The following is a 15,889-nucleotide window of genomic DNA, read 5'->3' as shown; positions in this document are numbered from 1 at the left end:
TTGCCACAGCGGTGCTCGCTAGCTCAATACATTGATGTTGACCTTGCTGGTTGGGTTATTGTGAAATTGTTTTCTAATCTAAATGTTCGTATTTTTTTTTATTACTGGAGGCTTTTAAAGTCTGTCCCAACTGGGTTAAAGGAAAAAGATAGTTTTACTGTTTACTGATGTTACAGAGCTCAAGGAAGGCAAACGTGGAACAAAATCATCTCACAGACATGGTGATGGAAGGGTGTTTGTATAGGATTTTTGAAGGTAAGGACCTAAAAACCATATAGTGTAGACATTTTTTCTGTCTAAGCTGAAAGATGAAAAGTGCAGCTTAGCTGAAATGAGCCAAAAAAAATCACAATTACATTTTTTTTGTTTAAAACTAAAGACTCACGCAGAGGTGTGATGATTAGCAATGTCCCTTTACAGCGGGAGGGTCCTGATTGAAATCAAACTGAGGTCTCTGGTGTGAAGTTTGCAAGTTATCCTCACATACCGTAGGGGTGACACCAGCTTCTAAGCACAGATTTCTTAGAATATCACTAATAATGAGTCTGTGCTTCAAAGTTAGCCGACTTTACGGCGCCACAAGCCTTAAAAGTTACAAAGCGGAGTGGTTAAAACTGAACATTCTGGAGACTTTAAGGTGGGAATTTAGCACATGAATCAGCTCCGCTTAGCACCGATGGCTTTATCTGTGTGTTTTCTACAGATGGAGAGAGTCGTGACATTTCTTTTAGGCGAGGAAAAGGCCATACTCAGCAGGAGTTATCAAAGGCAAAAAGTAAAAAGTTCGAGTTAGCTATCTCTCTCTCTGTTTCCCCCCATCTCTCTTCCCCTGGAGATACTCATGTTAAGCATAATTAAGCAGATTTGATTAGCATCAAGCCTGGCTTCCTCTCTTGACTTTTAATGAATGTAAATCTACCATCTACATCCTAAAGATTAATTTCTGCCAATTAAAAAACACAAGAGGGCTTATTCGAGAGAGGTGGGGGTGTTGGGAGGAGAAAGAGTGTTGGAGGCCTTTGAGTTGGAATACAGTCGGAGTTTTATCCTCTTCCCCCTTGTCTTTTGGTGAGATGGTCTCTGGAGATCTGTCTCTCTCTCCCAGAAGATCATTATCAACACAATGTTCCGTGAAAGCCACTTTGAAAGGACTGCAAGCTCTATGTAAATGATGGGAGTGTGCGTGTATGTGTGCAGCAGATGAGAGAGAGAGAGGGGGGCGCGGGGAGCAGGTAAAAGATCAATTTGTCAAAACAAGGTTGGTGTCCCCCGCGTGAGCGCCAGTAGAAACCTCAAGTTTCTGATTCGCAGCTCAGAGCAACAGAGAGGAGGTTAAATGTGGATCTGGTGAAATTAGATCTTCTAGGAAATGTTCCAGTTTCTTGATAAAAGTTCTACTAATAATAAACTACACCAGCCATTCATGTTTTAGTTCCACAAAGTTGTTGTTTTTCTACATAAAAATAAAATAAAAGGAACATTATGAGAACATTACATTGGCCTGTAATGACTTGATCGTTTTTTTGCTGCCATCATGTGTGTCGCTGTGATAGTTATTTTTATGTTTTAGTAAAATAAACCTACCGTACCTTAACCCAAATAGTATTTAGTATCGATTTATCTCATTTTGAAACAATGGTGGATTAGATTCAGACAGATCGATCTGGTTGGATTGTAGAAATCAAATAATTCTTACACTCATTGTAGACATTGGAAGAAACATTTTTCTATTTCTTGTTACTTTTTTCTTATTATTATTTGGACTTCTTATACGTTTTTTTCTCCAAATTTTCCAATATCAATTTAACCGATTTATGTCATTTTGAAGCAATTTTACAATGTTATCAGTCGATTCAATTAACGATCTGGGTGGATCATAGGAATATAAATTGATTTCTATCTGAGGCACAAGTTATTCGACTTATACCATTACAAAAAATAATTTTAAAATTAAATCAATCAATACTTGATTTTAGAAAATACCATTTGGATTGGTAGGTTTATTTTACTATAAAGTAAAAACGACCAAATGCGGAGAGGACGACACACGTGATCATTTAAAATGAATCAATATCAACTTATAATACAATAATATTAATCATTAAAATAAATGGTTACACCCCTAGCACATACCGAGATCAATATAAGTGATTTACTTCATTTTGAAACGATTTTTAATAGTTCAGATCGATTTGATGAACAACTTTAGACAGATTGATCTGGTTGAATTGAAGAACTATAAATAGTCGATTTCTACAATCCAACCAGTTCAACATCTTTCAGGCAGAATCGAATCATTAAAAATTAAAAACAGTTTCAAAATTAAATATATAGATAATCAATCTTTAAAATTGGTAGGTTTATTTTACTATCTGGTAAAAACGACTAAGTGACAACACACACGAATGTTCAAAATGAACCAATATTGACTATGAATCAAATCGTTACACATCTATTATCAACATAATTGATTTATTTTAATTCGAAATGATTTGTAATTATTTAGCTCGATTTGACAGATCAATCTGGTTTAATCATGGATATATAAATCAATACATCAATTAACTGTTAAAGCTTTATAACATTTTTATCCTCTTTAAAAAGTCAAAAATACTAAGTACCCATCTTGTGGATCTCTTTTTGCTCTGCTCGCTCTTGGAGGAGGGAAAAAGTATTAATCAAGTCTTAAATGAACTTTAAAGGATCATTTGCTGCTAATCCCACAGATGTGATTTGGATGAAGTGGAATATCTCAGATTGTGTGGCAGACTAAGTCCTTCCACGTGCGTAAATGTGAAGGTGTTTGGGCGTAAAGAGGCTTAAGTCAAGTCTACGTGGGCTGATCTCTGCTCTCTCCTCCTTTCTCCCAGCGAGCCTCTCCAAGAATCTGTCCGGACTCCTCCTCTTTATGATAATGTGACAGTAGCATCTCCTCTTGGAGACGAGCTCCGCTCATTCCGATTATGTGATCCGTTTGCTCGAAAGACTCCATGCGCACTCCACCACACTCTCCAGGCGCACGCGTGTCTTACTTTCTCCACTAGTTGAAGTTTTTGTTTTTTTGACTTCTTAAAACAGTTGTCCGACATGACCACGATGGCCACCCCGGCGACCCCGACTCTGCTCCCCGCCGCTCCCCTCGGACACCACCCGGCACCGAGCTCCGTCTCCCCGGCTACAAACTCTCCGCCACCTGCGGCCACCTCCGCCGCCTCCTCCCCGGCTCCTCCGGTGCTGCTCCACCACCAGTTCCGCGCGGACCTCTTACTGCACAACGGGAAGAGCGGCGGCGGCGTGGCGCCGGCGTCCGGCAGCGCTAAGCCGGTGTACGCCACCGCGTCCCCGGTGGAGAGCACGCCGCAGAACAACGAGTGCAAGCTGGTGGAGGTGAAGGGCGCCAAGCTGGCCTCGTTCACGGTGAAGGACCGGGAGCTCATCTGCCTGCCGCAAGCCTTCGACGTCTTCCTCAAGCACCTGGTCGGCGGGCTGCACACCGTCTACACCAAACTGAAGCGGCTGGACATCACCCCGGTGGTGTGCAACGTGGAGCAGGTCCGCGTGCTGCGGGGGCTCGGGGCCATCCAGCCCGGAGTCAACCGCTGCAAACTCATCTCCAGGCAGGACTTTGAGACGCTCTACAACGACTGTACCAACGCCAGGTGAGCTGGGGAGGGCAGGGGGGGGGGACCAAAAAGTCAGATATTTAGTCCAGAACCACATCTTTGATCTCTTTTAACTCCTTAAACGAAAAATAAGTGCTGACCCAGCAGCAAAACTACCTTAAGAAAACAAACAAACAAACAAAGCCCGCAAACTAAGACTACCAAACCCCAAACTAAAATAACAAAAACCAGTAGTGTAAGACTGCCGAGGACAAAGAGGGGAAAAAGAACAAAAAAAGTAAAAATAAATAAAAGAAAAAAATGTAGAGTAAGGATTACTTATTTTTATTTATTTATTTAACTGATATCACCATATTTTCTGGACTATAGAGCGCACCTGTATATAAGCCGTATCCGCTTAATAAAAAAAAAAGTTTTTAAAAAATAAATACAAAATTTGTAAAAAAAAATAAAAAGTAGCGGCTCATAGTCCAGAAAATAAGGTAATTTCCAAATTGATGGCTAAGGTTGACCTGAAGACGTCTTGTTTGCTCAACGCTTCCTTCTAAAATGCATCGATTTTACATGCAAAACAAAAATTTGGTAAAAAGTTTTAGGTTGCTGCACAACATGGGTTACACATTTTGAGAGATGCTAGGTTCTTTTTACATTTTTTGATTTTATCCGTGCCAAAAAATAGACAAAATTCAGGTTGGGAACGCAAATCCAAATTTCTTAAAGACAAAAGTAAAACTATGCGGCTCCTTTTAGTCCTCTTTTTAGTCACACCAGGTAAAAAACTTTTTCCATAACGTTAAGAAAACTTGATTTAAGACTATTCTTCTTAAAGACTTTAAAAACTATAACTTAAGCTTAATTTTTGTCCATTTAACTCCTTTAATCTCCAAGTATCTATACTTTAAGATTTATGAATCCTAATAATAATAATAATAAAACACCCTTAAAAGTTTGTGACATTATCTCAGAGTGCGATCAGTGGCTCTCTGATGTGCACACGCTTTCTCCGTGACACACTTACACTTGCACACATTGAATCTGACACTGTCATTCTGAGAAATTGATTCTTCACAGAAATTAATTAATTTTCATTTGGCCCCAAGCGGCAGTTTAAATCAGGACATGCTCACTCACTCACTCGCTGATCCCCTTTTGCTTTTTTTTCCCTCCTCTCCCCTCCCTGCCTCCCTCTCCCTCCTTAATAACTTGCTGTCTTATCATATCAACACTCTTTAGCCCAGAGCATCAGAACAGAGGAGATGATTAAATGAATTCTCGGTATTTATGATGCGATTATGTAAATGAGCTGTTTTGCAGAACTCTGATGGTGACCAACTACATGGGTCATCAATCCAGTGTGGCGCAGAGATGTTTAGATAAAGGGGCTAAATTGGCTGGGATTTGTGGTTTCCTGGTGCCTCAGTCTGCTGTTGTGCGGACCACATGCTCATAACAGCATGAGTTGCATCCAGAGGAGTCGTGGATTAGCCTTAGTTTGGGGAATTTATATTGTTTGATCCTTAATCCTCACTCCTCCGAGCATGAATGATCCAATTTACACTTGCCATTAACTGCAGATAGACGATGCATCAAGATGTGCACAGATAAAAACAGATTTGAACTACTTTTTACTGTAGTCCTTTGATGTAACTATTTATTGAGCAAACCCACAACAACAAACTGTTTTAAGAATCGTCTTCCAGCTCCGTGTGTGTGGATTAACACCTGTGCCTAAGCTTTTGCAGCCCTCCAACCAAGACAAAATCCAGATGCATCTCCTGGCTGCTTTGGGGATTTCTTCCATGCCTGCTGTTAATGGGAATGTTGTTATACAACCCCTGAAAATATACAGCCTCTGCCATCTCTAATTACCCACACAACACTTAAACAGCCTTTAGTTAATGAGATCTGAAAACATCACTCATCGGAAGACTTCAAACAAGTTCCCTGACTCTTTGTCTGAGGGCGTCAGATACGCCGGAATAGCCATTACTATCAGTATTGGAAGTGGAGGAAACTGCGTTTGCCACTTGAGCCAGTTTACCAAACCATAAAAGTTTTAAGTGCATCTCCAAGAATATGATGATGTGGCTTTCTTGTAGCTTGAAGGCTCACTGAAGTTTCTGTTACTGATTAAGACACTCATCACTTATTACATTCCTGTTCTGTACCAGCCTGGCAGGAGGAGAAATAACAGACCTAGTAGTTTAATATTACTAACAGCTTTTTTTCTTTTATTAATCTTTTATTTTCGTTGTTTTTGCTGCCTAAATGTCTAATTTGATCCCATAAAAAGGGCGTACTTCTCCTTCATTTGGGTATAACGCATGCATAGGTGACACCCACACAAACTCGGCGCGGTCACGCCTGTGCGTCTGCAGGTTTAGCTGCAAAAATGACATTAGTTCCACAGAGGGAACATGGCGTGTAGGAGGCAACCTGATCCGCCGTCCCTTTCTTTCTCCTCACAAAGAAATTGTTTCATTCTCTGTTTGTAACACACATGAAACGCCTTTCCCAGGTCAAACCGACTGCATTACAAACGTACTGTATCTACAATGTTGGGAGTAAAAAGTAAACTTTTGCCAAACATCGATTTTACGTATTTGTATTTGAACCCAAAGTGGACCAAGAGGTAAGTTTGTTTTCTGAGGATTTTTAAAAATTTAAAACAATTCTTGAAAGGCCACCTTCTGTTAGGGCTGGGTATCGATAATAATTTCCTGAATCGATTCAATTCCGATTTTTTTTCATTCTTTCGATCCTCTCAATACAATTTTGAGTTTACGTATTTATAAACATTTGTTTAGTAATACATTAATAATCTACTATGTGCTTTATATATATTTATATTAATCTGATACAGATCACATAGTGTAAAATTTATTAGTATAATAATGAGGTTGTCAAGATGGTTTCTCAAAAATGTTCAGATCGTTAACTGCTTCTCCTGGAGGGAGTTTGGCCACTAGGTGGCGATCACACTTTAGAAGTACACTTAATTCCAGAAGAAGAAGAAAGTATGAGCGAAAAACGACGCTTTAGACTACTAATGGTTACTTCAAAAATACTTCCTTAAAAGAGTTGTAAGTTTTTAAAGATGTTTATTCAGTCACCAATGTATGTTCAGGTCGACCAAACGTTAGTATTAGCCATCCTATGAGAAGTTCCATTAAACGTTAGGATAAAGCTAGCGGACTTTAGCTTTATGTGCTAAATCGATCTATATTTTTATGAATTAATTATTGATCTATTAAGCTTAAATTAATTCAAATCGGTTTTATCAACCCAGCCCTACCATCTATATTAGATAAGAAATTTAGTCTGATTTAAGTTTAGCCAAAAATAAAGTACCGTATTTTCCAGAGTATAAGTCACAAGAGCAAAAAAACATCTAATCAAGAAGAAGAAAACCATATTTCTCTGGAGTATAAGTTGCACTTTTAGGTGACGTTTCCGAACAAATCGGCAGAGGCCAGCATATCTAAAACTATAAATAAATACAAGAATACAAATATTTTGATCTGTATAAGAAAATATCAAAGTTTAAGATGAAAACGATCAGATTCTCTGTTTGTTTTGGACAAAACTTCTTCTGCCGCTGTTAGTAGGAAATATTTCAGATGCAGCACCCTCTAGTGGTTGTTAGGGGAAACAGCCGCTAAAAGACAACCGGTGTTTACAGGAAAAATAACAAATTTATAACCCTCTTGATGTCAAAAAAAAAAAAAAAAACACAAATAAGTCGCTCCTGAGTATAAATCACACCCCTGGCTAAACTATGAGAAAAATTCAGACTTATACTCCGGAAAATATGGTAAATAAAACACATTAACGTGAAAAATTCCGATGTTTGAGGCTGAATTTAGCCTTGTGAGTTGGCATCCTTTGTTATGTGAGGGTCCTAAAAAGCTGAGCCCCGCTGCCACGCCATAACTCACTGTCAAAACCGGCACTGTTCGGAGAGGAGGAGGCTGCCTTCGAGAAGTATGTTCGCGTCAGGGCGGGCCGGCTGACCTCTGAACTCTTTTGATGTTTTATAGAGACGACCAGATAGAGAGGGCCTCCTCCGCTCCTCCTCCTCCTCCTCTTCCTCCTAATGGAAAGCGCTCACATACTTTCACAGACTTCGTCTTGACCCTGGAATGTGTGAGAGGAATGCAGGACAGTATCAGGTTTAGAGATTTTGCCGCGATCAAACATCCTTTTGTGTCCCGCCTGCTTCTCTCATGACATCATCGCCGAGGTTTTCCCTAATAGCGGCACAAAGCTACAGAACCGAGAGGGGAAATCACAACATCAATCTTTCCCTGCCTTCTCTAACCGGTATCATAAGTCTTCCTGCTTTCCCGTGATGACGTTATGATTTATCAGACCGGACCGTGACGGCGAATACAAAACTCGTGTGATGATAAACACGGATTGAAAAGACGGGAGCTGTAAACCGCCGCTAATGTATTCCAAACAAAATCTTGTTTAAGCAAGTCCACATTTTTTTTTTTTGAGTCGTATAAACACAGTCACAGCTGCTGCCTATCAGCACTTCAGTCCCTCCAAGCCAGTAGCTGCTCCAGTGTTTTGACTGTAACACTTCCTCTTCTTTCATTACTTCTCTCTTTGCGTGTTTGTGTGCGAGGAGGAGAGATCTGTCATCTTTGTTGTGTTTTGTTTCTGTTGCACCTGTGCTAAGCTCCAGCTGCCATGTTTGGCGTTTCATGTTTCAGGTAACATACACTCGCTAAGCTTAGATGGCAGAACTGAATGTACGGAAAAAAAAAAAAATTAAACAAATTGTGTGTGTGAATGTGTGTGTGGCCAAAGTGTTGGCATGAGGGAGGACGTCTGGGTGAGATTTTAATTAAAGTTTGAGACAAAGAGGTCATAAGCCATACACCCCCTCTTCCACACACACCTTGTACACACACACAATGAAGTGTTTTTTCTCCCCCCCCTCCTCTCCCTCATTCCATCCCCTCAGCTTGATGACTTTTCCATGAAAGGCTTTTTCATTAATCCTACCTCAGGGAACCGGTGCTCTCCAACATCACGTACACACACAAACACACTTTGCGTGCGCGCATGTATATCTCCCTCCACGGGTCACTTTGATGTATCAACGCAACTGCAGACTAAACACAAAATTAGGCCCCGTTTTTATGCCCCCCTAAAATGCAACATATACAAAGGCGGGCATGCACAGACACACACGCTGCGGCCATTAATTAGTGAGTGCAAATAAACAGTTGCAAGGGAAAGGGAAGCGGCTGCAGTAAAAACAAAACAAAAACAACAACTAAAAAAATCTCCGTCTTTGGTCTGTGTGTGTTTTATTTCCCCCTGCTGATGTTCACTTTTCTGCAAGTTTGAGGTGTTAGCTGTTATCTTCAAACTTTGGACTAAAGCTGCTAAAAACGATTATTTTAATAGTCGACTAATCACAGATTATTTTTCTGGATTAGTCAACCAATCAGGTCATGTGAAAACTGGATGTAAAGCACACATCTTAACCATCATTAGTTTTAAACTAACTAAAAACTAGATATATAGCATTACCTCTGATAATGTTCGTGTGAATGCTGTAAACTGAATTTGGCCACTGAAGATGCTAGTGCTGATAGCAGAAGATGCTGAAATTGATAGCTAAAAACGATGAAGTTGATAACTGAAATCGTGGAAGCTGATAGCCACCTAAAATAATAGCTAAATGCCAAATTAGCCTAAGAAAACTGAAAAGAAGCCTACGTTAGCCAAAACAGCTAACATGCAGCTGAAATATTAACTAAACTCCAAAACAGCCTAAAAAAGCTAAAAAAAAAGAAAGCCTAAATTACCCAAAACATCTAGCATGTAGCTAAAATATTAACTAAACTCCAAAACAGCCTAAAAAACTTAAAAAAGAAAGAAAAAATTAGCAAAAACAGCTAGCATGTAGCTAAAATATGGGCTTAACTCCAAAACAGCCTAAAAAACTTAAAAAAGAAAGAAAAAATTAGCAAAAACAGCTAGCATGTAGCTAAAATATGGGCTTAACTCCAACACAGCCTAAAAAACTAAAAAAAAATGAAAACCTAAATTAGCCAAAATAGCTAGCATGTAGCTGAAATATTAGCTAAACTCCAAATTAGCCCAAAAAAGCGAAAAAAACCCCCTATATTAGCCAAAATAGCTAGCGTGCAGCTGAAACTCCAAAATAGCCTTAAAAAATGAAAACAATTCTAAATTAGCTAAAATAGTTATGTTGCTGAAATGTTAGCTAAACTCTAAATTAGCCTAAAAAACAGAAAAAAAATTAAATTAGCCAAAACAGCTAGCATGTAGTTGAAATATTAGCTAAACTCCAAAACAGCCTAAAAAAACGTGAATAAATGCCAAAATTGTCCATAAAGCTAGCAGAATGCCATTATAACTTTTAAATTTACTTCACTCTGACTCTATATAATATAAAGTAACGACTAATCGACTATTAAATTAGTCGTTGACCATTTTAATAGTTGATGAGTCGTCGATTAGTCGACTAATCGTAGCAGCCCTACTTTGGACCTAAAAATACTTTTTCTTGCTTTTGTTAGGCTCAGAGTCCAACAAATATCAATTTAAATTGATCTACACACACAACCACACTGGCGTTGACACGTCTGTGTTGTGTGACACTACCTGAGTGTGTTTTTTCCCACTTGGTCCGTCCACGTGCGCGTGTGTGTGTGTTGCATCTCCGCTGTCTTTGTGTGCTCACGATATCTGATGTCAGCTGTCACATCCCAGTCGGTCTGGGCCCATAATAAGAGACAATAATAACAACTCATTAAAACCGAGGGCAGGAACTGTGGAGCTCATCGGCTCATCAAATTAACCTTTGAACACTTCATACAGACGCACACACACACAAGTGTGCACATACTCACACACTACCCACACTAGCTACCTTTTTTTCTCACACTTTGTGACTACACAATCTTTCTCTCTTGTCTTTTGGTGTCTCTTCATCACCCCCCCTCTCAGCCAGTGGGTGTGTCAACAGGGGATTGGTCCTTTCTGGTGGGTAATTGATGAATTATATGCAATATGCAAATGAGGCGCCATTAATCTCCTGACTGACAGCTTCGTTTATGGGGCCTTAATGACGGCTGGATTAGATTCTAATTAAAATCTGCTCAAAGACACCCCACGCTAGGAAGCTGCTGCTTCTAGTCCATCTCCCTGTTTTTTTTTATTACACCTTTCTGTCTTTTCTTCTACATGTGTTCATCATTGGCTCATATTTCACACCTGCTATCATTCCGCTCTTCCAGTTTCCTTTTTTTTCCCCCTCGCTGTCTTTGAACGCCTCGCAAATTCGTGTTGTGTCAAAGCGGCTGCGAGGGGAGACGAGGTGCGCTGGCTGTCATTAGGCCCGATGTGGCCCGTGTCATCTCCACTGTCAGGACATTCACACCGTTTAGTCAGAGTGGAAGTGATGTCTGACAGCTTTTCTCGTACCTCCTCCAGGATTGATTGAGCGTACTCAAACGGCGCGCAGCAGAACCAATGTGAATCTGCTTTAAGCCGTTACACCTGTGACGTGGCAGTCGAGGCCAAGTGATTGAGGAAATTGAAAGAAAAGGAAGGAGACCGTTTAATAAGCAAACAAAACGAATGAGTAAGCTGAACCATAATGAGGTGCTTTATTGATGCCATAGGGAAACTCCTTTTTTGCTTGCTCCTATCCACAGGGAGGACACATTTGCTGCTTCCTGGAAGCAGTCAGAGCTGCACTGTTTTGCTCATTGACACTTCCGCAGAAGTTTACAGACTTATGGGACACTTTGTCTAAGCAGGCCACCCATCTCAGTCTCAGCATGGAAAACGCCCTAATAGATCGCCTGTTTTCTGCCTGCAGTTCAAGGCCTGGACGACCGCCCAAGAGGCTGCAGTGCGCCACCGAGGGCGGGACTCACCACATGCTGCCCCACAGTGGTCTGATGCATGCTGGGATCATGCCTCCTGCAGGTGACCACCCACACCCTGTTGTACTCCTTCATGCAAGCACCACAGGAGCAAAATAACTCAAGTGCAGCGTGACTTCCTTGAATTTAAGCTTTGAACATTTTTTTTAAGTAGGTCGCAAACTTCTCTCCTTTAAAGATGTACTCATGCTTAATTTTTTATCCTAATCATATATATTTGACTTGGTTTAATTTCATTTTATGCAGTAATATTTGCTTCCAAACTTTGTTTTTTAAGCCAAAAAGTTGATAGGAAAAGTTCTAAAAGTTTAAGTCAAATTTTCAACAGACACTATCGGTCAAATTTTGAGCTTTGATCAACAGTTTGTCATTTGTTTTATGTAGGAGTGTGTATTGGCAAGAGTTTGGCAATACGATACGTATCACCATACATTTCTCATGATACTATACATATCATGATATATCCTAAGACTGTACTTCTGTACGATGGGTATCACGCTTCATATCATGATACGTATCGCGATATATCCCAAGAACGTACTTCTGTACAATGTGTATCACGATACATGTCTCACGATACAATATGTATCGTGATATATCCCAAGACTGTACTTCTGTACAATGTGTATCACGATACATATCTCACGATACAATACGTAACGTGATATATCCAAAGACTGTACTTCTGTAGAATGTGTATCACGATACATGTCTCACGATACAATACATATCGCAATACGTATCGCGATATATCCCAAGACTGTGCTTCAGTACAATGTGTATCACGATACATGTCTCACAATACAATACGTATCGCGATATATCCCAAGACTGTACTTCTGTACAATTTGTATCATGATACGTGTCTCACGATACAAAACATATTGCGATATATCCCAATATTGCACTTCTGTTCAATGTGTCTCATGACACATATCGCGAAATATATCTCAAGACTGTACTTCTATACAATACGTATCACGATACGTGTCTCACAATAAAATACATATCGCGATATATCCCAAGACTGTACTTCAGTACAATGTGTATCACGATACATGTCTCACAATACAATACGTATCGCGATATATCCCAATATTGTACTTCTGTTCAATGTGTCTCAAGATACGTATCGCGAAATATATCTCAAGACTTTACTTCTATACAATTCATATCACGATACGTATCTCACAATACAATACGTATTGTGATATATCCCAAGACTGTACTTCTGTAATTCTGAACCTTTTTAAGAAATTTTGGTTGCTTCGGCGACAGAATGTTGACTGAAGCTCTGTACATGACCTGCAGCGTACCTGCAAAGTTTCGGTTCGGTACCCATCCCCAAACCAAAAAAAATCTCGCAAGATCTTGTCTTGTTTTGGTCGCGGTTAAGAGCTGCTCAAGGAGGCTCAGTGTACAGTGCTGCTAACTAGCGCTGGGGGGTTTTAGGTGGAAAACCAAAGTAAGATGATGAAGATCGCTCATAAATAGTTAATTAAATAATGTCTTGTCAGCATTTTAAGTCGATACAAGTATCGCCAAATTAAATATCACGATATATCGCCAAATCAATTTTCCCCAATACTATTAGTTTTACTGTAAATTAAGCAAGGGAATTTAAAAGGAGTGCACAAGATGAATTATGGTTAAAACTGCAACTGAAAAGTGTAAACATGGAAATGTGACACAAAATAAAACAAAAATGATGACACAAAAAATAGTGATTATTTTGAAAAAAACTTTTGGACTCAAACATATTAGATGTTATTTACTAAAATCAATCACCAAGTACATTTTTTACACGTTTATTCCTGTTTTTGCTTAGAACTAAATGCTAAAATTTGCATCAATAGGCATCAACATTTTAATTTTATCAGCAGGATCAAAGCAGGTTCTTTTGGAAACCTTTGCCTTTTTTCATGCAACATAAATTCATTATCATGTTGATGATCGATTCATAGGAACAAACTAGCAAACTTTGTGTTTCTCCAAAGAAATATTATATTTTTTTTTGTTAACAATGACTAAAACATGACTAAGAGTTTATTTAGTGCGTCGTTCTTCATCAGTAAAGTTTTCTGTTGCTAAAAAATAATTTATACTCCGATGTTTCAGAGAGGTGTGAGTCAACCGTCTGGGAAAGGGCATATTGCTGCTTGTTTTGCCACAAACAACTCTGTGTTTGAGCGTCTGTTGCAGCCTGCGCCTGTGTGTGTGTGTGAAAGGGAGAAAAGTAATTGTTGGCACCTAACCGCTCTCAAAGTTGCCCTTGGCTTTGTGCTCCTCACTGCAACCTGATCTTTTCATTCCCCACCTCAAAAGAAGCCATTTTCTATTAGCCTCCGCTTCCTCTCACTGTTCAAAGGTGCTGGAGAGGCTTGTGAGTGGATTTGTGCATGTGTGTGCGCGAGCGTTCAAGAGCATCTTTCTCAGTGGGAAAAGAGTCTTTTTCCACCAAAGGAGAGGGCACGGCGGCAATGTCAGCGTCACTGATTAGAACCGGCCACATGAGAGGGGGAGCAGGAGCCGGCGAGTGAGAGGACATTTGAGCGTAAAAGGCAGGAAAGATCTTTGATGTGATCCTCCTTAGTCGCTTTTTCGCGCCCGCACACATACGCACTTGCAACACAGTGGCTTATGTCCCGCTGTGATGCTGACATTTGAAAAGGTAAAGTAAGGAGAAGGGATAAGGTGGGGGGGGAGGGATAGGGCAGGAAAAAGAAGGAGATGAGAAGATGAGAAGAAAAGGAACAATTTGTTGTGGCTGTTGACGTCCCGGGCAGACAAACTATTCACCTCAGACACCCATTGTCTGAGGGGGGAAAAAGCTCTCAGCAGTGGCGTTTGTTTCAAATGTTTAGATGTATCCAAGATCAGGAAATTAAGACTTACGGCTTGTTTGTGTTTCCTCACTTGTGTTTGCACAGTTGTGTGGCTTTAATAATTCACCGTGTTTGTCTGTATTAGTGCAAGATATATATTTAATTTTCTATTTTAAAGGCCGCCCCAGAGGTCAAATTATCTTCTGAGGTTCAGGTCGCAAATTAAAATGGGTTTTAGCCCCTTTGGCCCATTTTGTCACTATCTATTACATTTTATTTTGGATCACATGTGTCAAAATCAAGGCCGGGGGCTGGATCCAGCCCTCTGGGTTATTCTATCCCGCCCTCCAGATCACTTTATTTTATTATTATTAAAGGCCCAATGTTATCTTGTGCTTATTTCTAATTTGTATATTTTTGACAAAATATATTTTTATGGAGGGTAAAATATTTAAAGTTATTTAAGGTTTAAGTTGATTTATTCTGGAATAATAATCCTGGCTTTTTATTATTTATAATTATGTTAAAAAGTTACGGTTTTAAAGTTTTAAAAATTGGCATTCTGCTAGCTTTATAGACTATTTTGGGATTTACTACGATTTTTTGAGGCAATTTTGGAGTTTAGCTAATATTTTCGCTAGCTGTTTTGGCTAATTTTGACTTTTTCTGTTTTTTTAAAGAGGCCCTACTATGAAAATTCTACGTTTTAAAGTTTTAAATGCATTTTACTGTTCATTCCTTACTATAAAGAACCCCAAAGCGGCATTTTGATCCGTTCATGCATTTAAGAGTAATCCTCTAAAAACCTGCACTGTCTGCAGCAGCTCCTCCCATACCCACGAAAACAAGCGGGTGGAAACGTGCTGACGTAAAATCGTTTAAAAAATCGTTTCAAACAGCTCCCTCCTGTAGGAGTCTGTGCTCCAAGCTCCGCCCCTCGGCTTACACAACACTCAATTTATTCTCTTACCAGTGATAATCAACGAAAAAAAAACTTTTATTTTAGATGCAGAATACCATATATCTTCCACTTGTGTCCTGTTTTCAATAAATTCCAGCTCAAATAGATGCTTGTTACTTTTTTCCGCGGCGCTACCTTAAGACGCTACCTTAACACCCGGTCCCGCACAGCCATGCAGAAGCTGCGTGTGTTTGTGTTATGAAGGAGTTTAGCGATGGTCAGGCCTACTAAAGGCAGATATATCATGTGTGCATCCATCTTTGAAGAAGTTTGGATTATTTTCGTGGGAGAAATACAGAGACACGGATTTTGTCTGGGATGACATCATGACGCAGACAGCAGCAGCACGCAGCGGCAGGTGGAGCTTCAGGAATCGCGCCGTTTTATGGTTTTACTTCCGGGTAGGGAAAATTATGAAATATAACAAATATTTCACAAACAATTTGTTTTTAGTGGTCCAAATGTAATATATGATCATATATATGGATATAGTTCAATCTGAAAGGCTTAAGAAAATCATGGTAGGGCCCTTTAAGTTTT

General features: G+C 39.7%; 1 protein-coding gene across 1 annotated transcript in view; it reads left to right on the top strand.

Annotated features, from left to right (window-relative positions):
• Positions 1–2,602: 2,602 nt before the first annotated feature.
• LOC112161820 (dachshund homolog 1) overlaps positions 2,603–15,889 on the top strand; it is a gene marked incomplete in the record, with an annotated part of 39,504 nt that continues 26,217 nt past the window's right edge. Inside the window, 2 exon segments of the mRNA XM_036215523.1 lie at positions 2,603–3,659; positions 11,497–11,606. Of these exon segments, the coding sequence (XP_036071416.1) occupies positions 3,088–3,659; positions 11,497–11,606 (682 nt within the window).

The sequence above is a fragment of the Oryzias melastigma genome, linkage group LG15 (assembly GCF_002922805.2).
Source record: "Oryzias melastigma strain HK-1 linkage group LG15, ASM292280v2, whole genome shotgun sequence".
NCBI classification, from domain to species: domain Eukaryota; kingdom Metazoa; phylum Chordata; class Actinopteri; order Beloniformes; family Adrianichthyidae; genus Oryzias; species Oryzias melastigma.
The sequence above is the reverse complement of the archived record's forward strand: the minus strand, read 5'-3'. Positions and strand labels throughout refer to the sequence as shown.